We start from the raw sequence: 10,622 nt of genomic DNA on the forward strand, positions 1-10,622 counted from the left end.
CTCTTTCTGCCTTAATTCTTTGTCCATTGGCTCCTGAACAACAACGGAAGTATACTGGCATCTTTAGGGTAGAGAAGGAACATCCCCCTACTAACAATGAAATGAAACTTGCAAAATCCACTCATGGGATCTATGTGGTATAAGGAAGGAGGACTGCCTCTAGTACTTATTCCCTTTGAACAAAATACCTCTTTTCTCAGTTACCTCATCTGTAAAATGAGATGCTTGGTCTCAATTATCTCTACAATATCTTCTACAATATGTAAATTCCTATAACTTATGGGTTGGCTAGTTAGAGATCACATAGTACCGCAGTGTTTCCTTCCTTGTGCTGCCACCAACCCTTCCCTAGCCAGCTGACACAAAATTCATGAAAACAGACTCATTGGTATTTAACACTTGTTTATTTTTCCATGATTGTCAATTGAAAGGGGAAAAAAATAAAAGGCCTCTCAAGTTGTGGAATTAGTCCAAGACTGGAAGTAGAGGAGTCTCCAGTTCTTTGTTGAGAGATGATTAAAGGAGAAACCTCAACAGTGGGGAAAGGGGAGGGCAGTGCTGTGGATAGCAGAATGTCTGAAGATCAAGATTGGCAAGGTGAAGCCTCTTCAGAACTTGGACCTATGGGAAATGTGGAACATGGATTACCTGGATAAAGGAAAATGTCCTCAGTAGAGTCAGACAGGGAAAGAAATAGAGCCAGAGATAGGAGACAGAAGGAGGAATGGATGAAAAATGGGGACAGAACTATAAAGACACAGAATAGAGAGAGGTAGAAATGAAGACAAAAAAGAGACAGGAAAGAAAGATGGAAAAAAAGACACAAAAAGAGAATAAAGAAAATGAGGAGAGAAAAACAAAAAGACAGGAGAGAGAGAGAGAGAGAGAGAGAGAGAGAGAGAGAGAGAGAGAGAGAGAGAGATGGAAATCGGAGATAGATAAAAGATAGAGAATGAGAAAATGGAGAGAAAGTAGAAATCAAATCTCCAAAGAGAAACAGAGATAGAGACAGAGAATGGACAGGTCATTGAAGTTGTAGAAAAATATTGTCACCATGCTCCATTCCTCCCTGGAAGTAAGAAAGTTGTAAATAGATGCTACTATGAGAAAAGCAGGAAAAAAATGACATTTATAGGACTTAGGATGGAAAATGCCATTCATAACAAGAGAAGGAACTATAGAGTCTGAATGGAGAGCAAAGCATATTATTTTTCAATTTTGAAAATTTGTTTTATGTTTTTTCCCTTTATTCTGATTCTACTTTCAAAGAATGATTGATATGGAAATATGTTTAACAGTTATTTTAAAATTTTATTTCACTTATTTATTTATTTTTCCAATCATATGCAAGGATGGTATTCAACAATAATTTTTGTAAGGTTTTGAGTATCACATTTTTCCCTCTCCTTTCCTTCCCTCCTCTTTCCCCTGACAGAAAACAATCTAATATAGGTTATAAATGTATAACTGTTAAACATATATCCATATTAATCATATTGTTAAAGTAGGAGCAAGTCAAAAAGGAAACAAAAACCTTGAGAAGGGGAAAAATCAAAACACATAAAACAAATTTTAAAAATTGAAAATAGTATGCTTTAGTTTGCGTTCAGACTCCATAGTTCCTTCTCTGGATGTAGATGATATTTTTTTTTTATCGTAAGTCCCTTATAATTGCCTTTGTTTATTGTACTGCACAGATGAGTAAGACCATCATAGTTGATCATCTCACAATGTTGTGGTTAGTGTGAGCAATGTTCTTCTGGTTCTGCTCATTTCACTCAGTGTTAATTCATGCAAGTCTTTGCAGGTTTTTCTGATGTCACATTCCCTCATTTTTTTTTTTTTTTTAGGTTTTTGCAAGGCAAACGGGGTTAAGTGGCTTGCCCAAGGCCACACAGCTAGGTAATTATTAAGTGTCTGAGATCGGATTTGAACCCAGGTACTCCTGACTCCAGCGCTGGTGCTTTATCCACTACACCACCTAGCTGCCCCAAAGCCTCATTTTTTTTTTTTTTACAAAACAATAGCACTCCATCACATTCATATACCATAGTTTGTTCAGTTATTTCCCAATTGATGGACATCCCCTCAATTTACAATTCCTAGCCATCATGAAAAGAGCTACTATAATTATTTTTGTGCATGTGGGCTTTTTACCCTTTTTTGTAATCTCTTTGGGATACAAATCTAGTAGTGGTATTGTTGGATCAAAGGGTATGCAAGGTTTTATTGTCCTTTGGGAATTGTCCCAGTTTGCTCTCCAGAAAGGTGATCAGTTAATAGCTCCACCAACAACGTTCCACATTCCTTTCAATATTCATCATTTTCCTCTTTTGTTGTATAGGCCAATCTGATTGGTACCTCAGAATTGTTTTAATTTGAATTTCTCTAATCAATAATGATTTATATAATTTTTCATATGACTATGTATAGCTTTAATTTCTTCATCTGAGAACTGCCTATTCATATCCTTGTTTAACATAGTTATATATGTATATCCTATATTAGATTGCTCTCTATTGAGGAAAGGGTAGAGGTTTTAAAGGTTCTGAACTCAAAACCTTTCAAAAAATGATTTTTGAAAACTATCTTTGCATGCTGATGGAAAAATAATTATCTTTTAAAAATGACTTTTATACTCGACCCAGACTAGACCACCAGGTAGCTCCCTTCCTTACAGATTTCCCATAATTCTCTAATGTTGGCCCATACTTACACCTTGCTCAGCTGTCACGTATGCACTGATCTGTTGGAAGCAGACAGAGAAATAGGTCAGTGATAGAGTTGTGTGTGTGGCGAGAAATAGGAACCCATGAAGATGTCTCCCCTCTACCCTTTCCCTTAACTGACATAGAATGTGGGTGGAAAGGGAAAAGGAAAAAGGGAGAAAGAAGAGTTTTCTGTGAGGGCAAGAACAGAGGTATTATAAAGGACTCTAAGTAACATCCTGTGAGTCCTTCAGCCTTTGATGTCCTAGAAAGATAAAGGAGGTCTGTAGGGAATAGCAGCTGTCCTAGCTAATAGCCAGGTCATGGACCAGTATTTCTCCTTTTCTCTGCCCTCCTATTTTGCTCTTCTTAAAAATCTTTCTTTCCTTCTTTACTTAAATTTTTTTTTCTTACCAGCTTTTTCTGGGAAGATAATGTTGTTGTCAGTGAGTCCCAATGACTTGACTAAGTTTTTGAAGTTTTCTTTCAGTTCAGGGCTCAGCTCCTCTCTTCTCCCTAGAGTCAGGAGGGAAGCCAAGATTTGATCCCTGAATCTTCCTCCTAGGGTGGGGTGGAGAACCTCTGGTCCTTGGGCCATATTGGTCTGGCTTTGCCAAGGCAAGGACAGGCAAGATGCAAAATTCAATAAATCTAGTGTGAACTAATTAAATGTTTGACCAAACATAACCCATGCTTGATGTTATAAATATCCAAATGGCCCTTGACAAAAAAAAAAAAGATTCCCAACTCCTGTCCTTGGGGACTTATTTTCTGTCCATATCCCTCTCTTCTGACTCATTCCAGAGTTCCCTATCTTGAGTTCTGGCTAAGCCTTCACTGGATCATCCTGATGAAATAACCTAAGGGATGAAAGCAGAGTTCTCATCAGGGTTTCCCCCACAGTGCTGGGGACCCTGGGGAAAAGGGGCAGATCCAGGAATTTTAGGGTGTCAGAAAATTCCATTGATCAGAAATTTGGAGCCAGTACTCAGGATCAGGATGGGGACAGGGGAAGGGGAGCTCAGTGGGAAGATGTAAACAGAACAAAATACTATGGTTCTATTACTTCCCTTGTTCTACACACAATACTTCTATTAATGCAGCCTAAGATTTGGATTAACTATTTTGGCTGCCATATATTAGCCTGGAAGCTCACAGGGAGTTTGCTGTCAAGTAAGAGCTGCCAGATCTTTTTTACATGAACTGTTAATTGTCATCATAGTTTAGGACTGAAACTTATCCCTTACATTTCATCTCATGTTTGACCCATCCTCCCAGTCTTCTAAGATCTTTTGGGATCATCACTCTGTGCTAAGGGATAAGGACTCATTGTCTGGGGCTCAGGAATGTCTTCATCTCTTGCTTTCATAACACAACCAGGAATTCTCTGGGATTTAGGCAGGAGGTTTTGGGATTCCATCCTCAGGGAAAGTGAATGAGAGACTGAATACTCACCATACAGAGTGATCTTGAAGTATTCAGTGTTATCCACACTTTTTTGAAAGTACACCATGGCAAACTCATTATAGTTGGTTCTCATCACTCTCACTGTGTAATCCTGTAGTCCATAGTCTATCCACAGGAGTGGGATATGGAATTGGGAAAAGGATTGAGAAAGTCAGAAACTTCTTACTGGAAGAGAGATTACCCACTACTTCTGCCAAGTCCTAGAAAGGAGAAGCTGGCCCTTGGGTCTATCCCACAGCCAAGAGGTCAGGATGTGATACTAGAGTTATCCCTTCATTTACTTGCTGACAAGGCTCTTCATTAGCCTGTCTAAGCAGGTCCCCATCCCATTTTTAAGGGTTCCCAAGTCTGTCCTTTAGACTCTCCCCCTCATGTAGCTCCTACTTGACTCAGGGAAACTCATACTCACTTAATATATTGCCCAAGGTGAACTGGCCTGGCTGACCCTTTGGAACAAAAGTCCTCTCAAATCTGTCACATTGATTACCCCTGAGAGGAAAGAATTGGGTGAATGAGTAGTGGTGACAAGTATACCCTGAATCTCTAGGTTATGGACCAATCACTTGTTGTTCTTGTTTGTCTTTCCTTCTGGAAGAAGATCGTGGCATCAGAAGGAGGATGTCATGACATGCAAGTGAGATGTATTTAAGTGAGAGAGGGTTGTGCAAAGTCACCAGTCTCATTTTCTCCATCTCGGTCCAGAAGCAAGATATAGATCAGAGGACTGGGATTGCCCTACATGCACTGGGAGACTTTGGTCTTTTTTAAACTATGGTTTTTAATAGATCTCACTTTGACTAAAGGAGGGCCCACTCAAGGATTAAACTAAGTAAGAAATGAGGCAAAGACGGCTTCTTTTACCTAGTACCCTCCCCAACAAAACAACGACTATCAATCTGACAGGAACAGCAGAACCTCTTCCACCCATGGTTTAGATCACCTATAGGGGATCTCCTCTACTGGGGTTGGGGAAATGGGACCCTGGAGCTAGAAGAAGCTTTGTTCTCAGCTGAATTCCTACGTATCCCCTCCTGCCTTGTGCCAAACTGAAACTTCTCAGGTGCCTCAGAGAAGAGAACAGGTAGTTGGGTTAGTTTTCTCCTTAGGGGTATGGGGTTCCAGCCAAGAAAAACTCCCCAGAGGGAAGTCTAAGGCTTTTAAATTTCCCAATTTTAATTCCATAACCATAACTTTCCTTAATAAGTCCCATTCTACCTAAAAGGCATGTCCTGAGATTTCCTATAAAACTCTTGGGCAAATCACTTAAACACATTGCCTTGCAAAAAAAAAATTGGAAAAAATTTTATAAAAAGGAGTGCAAATTCCTCACCCTGATAATTGTTTCTTCAACATAGTTAACCACTTCCTGTTCGAGGAAGTTTCAATAGCCCATGGGGGTAAAGATCCTTCTCTTAATGTGGTTGGAAAACATTATTGACTTGTGAATAAATGCTGTAAAATTAAGATTCAGAAAAAATAACCCTAGGAGCACCTGAAACACCTTCTTGTTTTCCCCTTTCTTTCATACCTTCAAGCTAATTTCCTTCTTTGAAACTTTTCTGTTTTAGTCCCATCTGAGTCTGTTTCTTTTATACTCTCTCTCTCTCTCTCTCTCTCTCTCTCTCTCTCTCTCTCTCTCTGTATATATATATATATATATATATATATATATATATATATATATATATATATATTTATATATATCCCCTCCGTACTTGTAGACTGAGATTCTGGATCTTCTCTCTCTTCACAATGTTGTGGACAATGGGGAAACTGATTGTAAAGCTGTTACTTGCTCACATTGATTGCCATGCTCCTGTCTTACCTGAGCAAGATGGAGTTGACCCTGTAGCTATTGTCTTCTTGTAATCTGTAGGTTGTGGTGTACATCTTAGTTTGGGCCTGATCTGCTCTTGTGAAGGCATTCCCTGCCAAGCCAACCACATACCAAGTACCTTGAAACTGAAAAAGAATTGATGATGATTGGATTTTGAGGGGTGGGAGGGTTTAGGGTCAATTGAAGGCAGAATACTCAGCCTTCATCTTTCCACAATCTTGGACTTGACTTTCTTCCCTTCTCTTTCCCTCTTTAATCTCAAAAGCAAAAGAATTTCAAAGTGGGGATCATGGTTTTGTATTGACTGCCTGTCATTTCTGGAATACTCTTCCTCCTCAGGTCCACCTGTTGGTTTCCCTGGCTTTCTTCAAGGCTAAATCCTCTCTAGAGGATTTTCCCTTCCCATATGGGGAATACTTTCTTTTGCATATAATTTGTTTCCATGCTATAAATTAGAAAGTGAGCTCCTTAAGGGCAGGAATTGTTTTTAACTTTTTTTTTTGGTTCTCCCAAGTATAGGGAAATGACTGCTTTATATAGATTATTTCTTGAATGCCACTCTATAAGTGATTTAGGAAAATTCTGGGCAGGGTGACACCCTAGGTGATTTGACTAGGCAGATAAATAATGGCCTCAGACACTTACTGTGTGACCCTAGGCAAGTCACTTAACTCTTCTTGCTTCAGTTTCCTAATCTATGAAATGAGCTGGAGAAAGAAATGACAAACCACTCTAGGCTCTTTGCCAAGAAAGCCCCAAATGTGATCACAAAGATTCAGACCTGACTGAAAAACAACAGAATAACAACTAATAACCAATGACTCCTTGCAAGATTGGAATCGGTAGCTGGATAGTAGTTTTTTCTCTTCTTTTTCCCCCTCAGGCAGAAATTTATTATTTTTTAAATATATTTTATTTGTTTTCCAATTATATACAAGTAGTTTCTATTAATCATTTTTGCAAAGTTTTGAATTTTATAATTTCCCCCTTCCTCCCTCCCCTCTCCCCCCAGCAGAAGGCAGTCTGATAGACATAGTTTTCTCTTCTTAATGATCTCAGTACTTTCATTGTATGAGACAAGTAGATGGTGCAATGGATAGAGTGACGAACCTGGAGTCAGGAAGATCTGAGTTCAAATCTAACTTCAGATATAGTGACTCTGGGCATGTCATTTAACTTCTCTGCCTGTTTGTTTTCTCTAAAACTTCACAATATTTTTATAAGAATCAAATGAGATATTTGTAAAAAAGCACTTAGCAGAGTGTCTGACACCAATATAGGCCCTCTTGAAATATTTATTACCTTCTTTTCCCCCTTGTCCTTTTATTGTTTTTTTTTAAAATAGATTCTACCTTGTCTCATGTCTATTTTTGTGCTTCTCTTATCCCTTGGGCTAGACTAAGGACTCCCTGAGGACAATACAGAACAACCAACATTCTTTTTTTTTTTTTAGGTTTTTGCAAGGCAAATGGGGTTAAGTGGCTTGCCCAAGGCCACCCAGCTAGGTAATTATTAAGTGTCTGAGACCAGATTTGAACACAGGTACTCCTGACTCCAGGGCCAGTGCTTTATCCACTGCGCCACCTAGCCGCCCCACAACCAACATTCTTTAAGCACATTCTACATGCAGAGCAAGGGGTTAGGTATTGTGAAAATCTAAAAGTTAGATAAGAAAGATAAGAAAAAGTCCTCTCCCTGGGGGATGACACTGTCATGGTTAACTAGTAAATATAGCATTACAGGATAACTGCATTAGAGCATTATAAACCAAAGTGCTCTGTAAGTTCTGAGGGACAGGATTGAAGAAGATCATTGCCATCTCTGGGGATACAAAAAGGTTTACTGGTGAGTCTGACTGTAGATGAGGGGTAGGCATTGAGCTAGTGAAAAGAAAAAGGATTAGGAATAGGAGACAGCTTGAGCAAACACATGAAGAGACAAGAGAGCCCAGTTTATGTTTGCAGTGTAGAAAGTTGCCATTTTTGCCAGAATATTGAATAGTTGGTCAAGAATCCTAATAGTAGTAGTAGTAGTAGTAGTAGTAGTAGTAGTAGTAGTAGTAGTAGTAATAGTAACAATAATAATAGCACTAGAGTTCTGGAACTCTAATTTCATTGATATAAAGGACACCTGGAGGAAGATACTCACTTGAAGATTGGTTCCTTCTCTACAATTCATAATCTTAGTGAGTTAGTTACCCAGAGCACCAAAAGGTCAAGTGGACTTTCCCAAGGTCCTGCAACCAGTATGAGTCAGAGTCAAGATGTGAACTCAGATCTTTGTGGCTCTGAGGACAGCTCTCTGACATTAGTCTCCACTACTTCTCAATGCTACTGCTGCTTCTTCTGGTAACAATAATCATAGCAATATTCTCTGACACATAGGTTTTGAAGTTTGCTAAATACTTTAAACATATTACTTCTATTGATCCTCAAAAGAACACTGTGAATTAGGTATTACAAAAATTGTGTGAAATAAAACTGGAAAGAAAGGATGGTCATGGGTTCTAGTGAGTCTTGGATACCTGACTGGGGGACCCAAACTTAACTTGGTAGACAGTAGTCCCCACTGAAGGTTTTGGGAACAGAGACCAGTATTTGATCTTCTATAGAACATCCAGAATATGATTCTTTATAGAGTCATTGCTTGGGAAATGTTGACATTAACTACTGGTATATGATGGCTAAAATTCTGTACAATTTCATTCATTCAGCATACATTGATGGCTGAGTTCAACATTCTAGACATTATGGCATTATGGAAAAAGTGGGGAAGTTTATGAGAACAGGTCTCTCCAAAGTCTCAGTGTGTGCATTTACCCTATCATAATATGGGGTTATGGGAGCTCTCCCTCATCAGAGGCAATGCTAAGACTAGAAATCAGATGTTCTAGCTCAGAAGTCAGTGTCCTTTCTGCTTTATTCCCCCTGCCTTCTGCTAAAGCAATGTCTCTCGCTTTTCTTCTTTCTACTCTCCTACCCCCCTTCATAAACCCTTCCCAGGAATCTGACACTTCATTTCTGACTACACTAGATTTCATTACTGGTCTCTACTTACCTTGTTTGGATTGAAGTTAACCTGCAGAGGGACCCTGGTCAGGTTTGGGGCAGGGATCTGGGGTCTAGTCTGGGCCTGGACCTGCAGTATTCCAAGCAGGGCTAGCCCCATCCATACGAGACTCATAGCCATCCTTTTTTTGAGTAAGTAAGCTGAGCAGGTGATGGGGTATGAGCTTAACAAAGAAGAAAAACTGGATTGGAGAACTGGCCTGAGGACCCCTATATATGGACCCAGTTTGGCAACCAGTCACCCTAGAGAGGATGTTGATTAATTCTTTGCCAAATTCAGGAAGGGTTGGGCAATCTTGAAAACTTTATTCAGGAAGACTTGGCAATATTTTGCCTCATTTTTCCAGTCAGGAATTACACAAGATGGAGAGGGAAAGGGGAAGTACTTGGACAGGTAGAGGTTGATGTTAGGGAGTAGGAAAAGAGCTGTAGAGGGAGATGGAAAGATACCCCATTGCTCAGTCCCAGTTCTTCTAAAACCAGCCCTTCCCCAGTTTCCTTTCTCTACTTTCAACAAATTCAGGTTTCTGGGTTCTTTAGGATCTCATTCTATCAGGGAGAAGTGGTCTCACAGGACAGAAACTCAGAAGAGGATAGATAGAACCAGAAGGAAGGAAGAAAGGACTTGACTTTTATGGCAAGGCCTGTCCAGTTGACAGGCATCTCAGAGCAGCATGAAAGAACTCCTATTCACTTCTTCCCAGATGCACAACCCAGATGCTGGGTCATGAATGGTCTCTTTTCCTGGACCAAACAGGGGTCTGGCAAAGGGAGGATCATTAGTGGGGACTTAAGGCAAAGCTACCATCTGGAGTCTTTCTCCAGTTATTCCCTTTTCCTGTTCAGGAAGGGCACAAAGGGAAGGATTCAGTATCTAAGGGATGGGAAGGGCAATAGGAACTTTAGGTGTCAACCAAGAGGTCAAGAAATGCAGGCCCCCCTTCTGATTGAGACCTGAAGAGATCCTCTTCTCCCTTCTTTTTCCTTCTTCATATTGTGAGATCAACCAAACACAGTCAGACAGATGGATTTGTAACTTAGATTTCAGTTGAACAGACAGGGGAAGGGAGAGGGCAGAGGGAACAATGAGAAGGTTCTGGATAGGGAGAGGAGAAGGCAGCAGATAGGCATGTGAGGGGGCCTCTCTGCAGTAAACATAATGAGGGAACTATTTTTTTTAAGGTTATTGCAAGGCAATTGGGGTTAAGTGGCTTGCCCAAGGCCACACAGCTAGGTAATAATATTAAGTGTCTGAAGCTGCATTTAAACTCAGGCACTCCTGACTCCCAGGGCCAGTGCTCTATCCACTGAGCCACCTAGCTGCCCCAGAGGGAACAATTTAAACTAGTTATTCACTAAATCTTGGAATGAGGGGTGGAGAGTGTGTGAAGAGAAGTGTCCAGGGCCCCTACCTTTTCTTAAACTCCTTGCATGAATCCATCCTTACAGGAAATTCCCGTAAAAGATGCTTCCAGCACCAAACAATGTATTTGATAGAGTGGTTACTTCATATTAAATGGCGTAAGGATTTTAAAAGTACTT

General features: G+C 40.0%; 1 protein-coding gene across 1 annotated transcript; it reads right to left on the reverse strand.

Annotated features, from left to right (window-relative positions):
* Window positions 1–357: 357 nt before the first annotated feature.
* On the reverse strand, window positions 358–9,251 carry LCN12 (lipocalin 12). Its single transcript, XM_074210641.1, has 7 exons — window positions 9,070–9,251; window positions 6,001–6,137; window positions 4,585–4,664; window positions 4,164–4,280; window positions 3,123–3,224; window positions 2,717–2,746; window positions 358–621 (listed from the first exon to the last, which is right to left on the reverse strand). The coding sequence occupies exons 1-6, from the start codon at window positions 9,199–9,201 to the stop codon at window positions 2,724–2,726; spliced, it is 591 nt and encodes a 196-aa protein (XP_074066742.1). The 5' UTR covers window positions 9,202–9,251; the 3' UTR covers window positions 358–621; window positions 2,717–2,723.
* Between the last annotated feature and the right edge of the window lie 1,371 nt (window positions 9,252–10,622).

Source organism: Macrotis lagotis, chromosome 1 (assembly GCF_037893015.1).
Source record: "Macrotis lagotis isolate mMagLag1 chromosome 1, bilby.v1.9.chrom.fasta, whole genome shotgun sequence".
Lineage (NCBI taxonomy): Eukaryota > Metazoa > Chordata > Mammalia > Peramelemorphia > Peramelidae > Macrotis > Macrotis lagotis.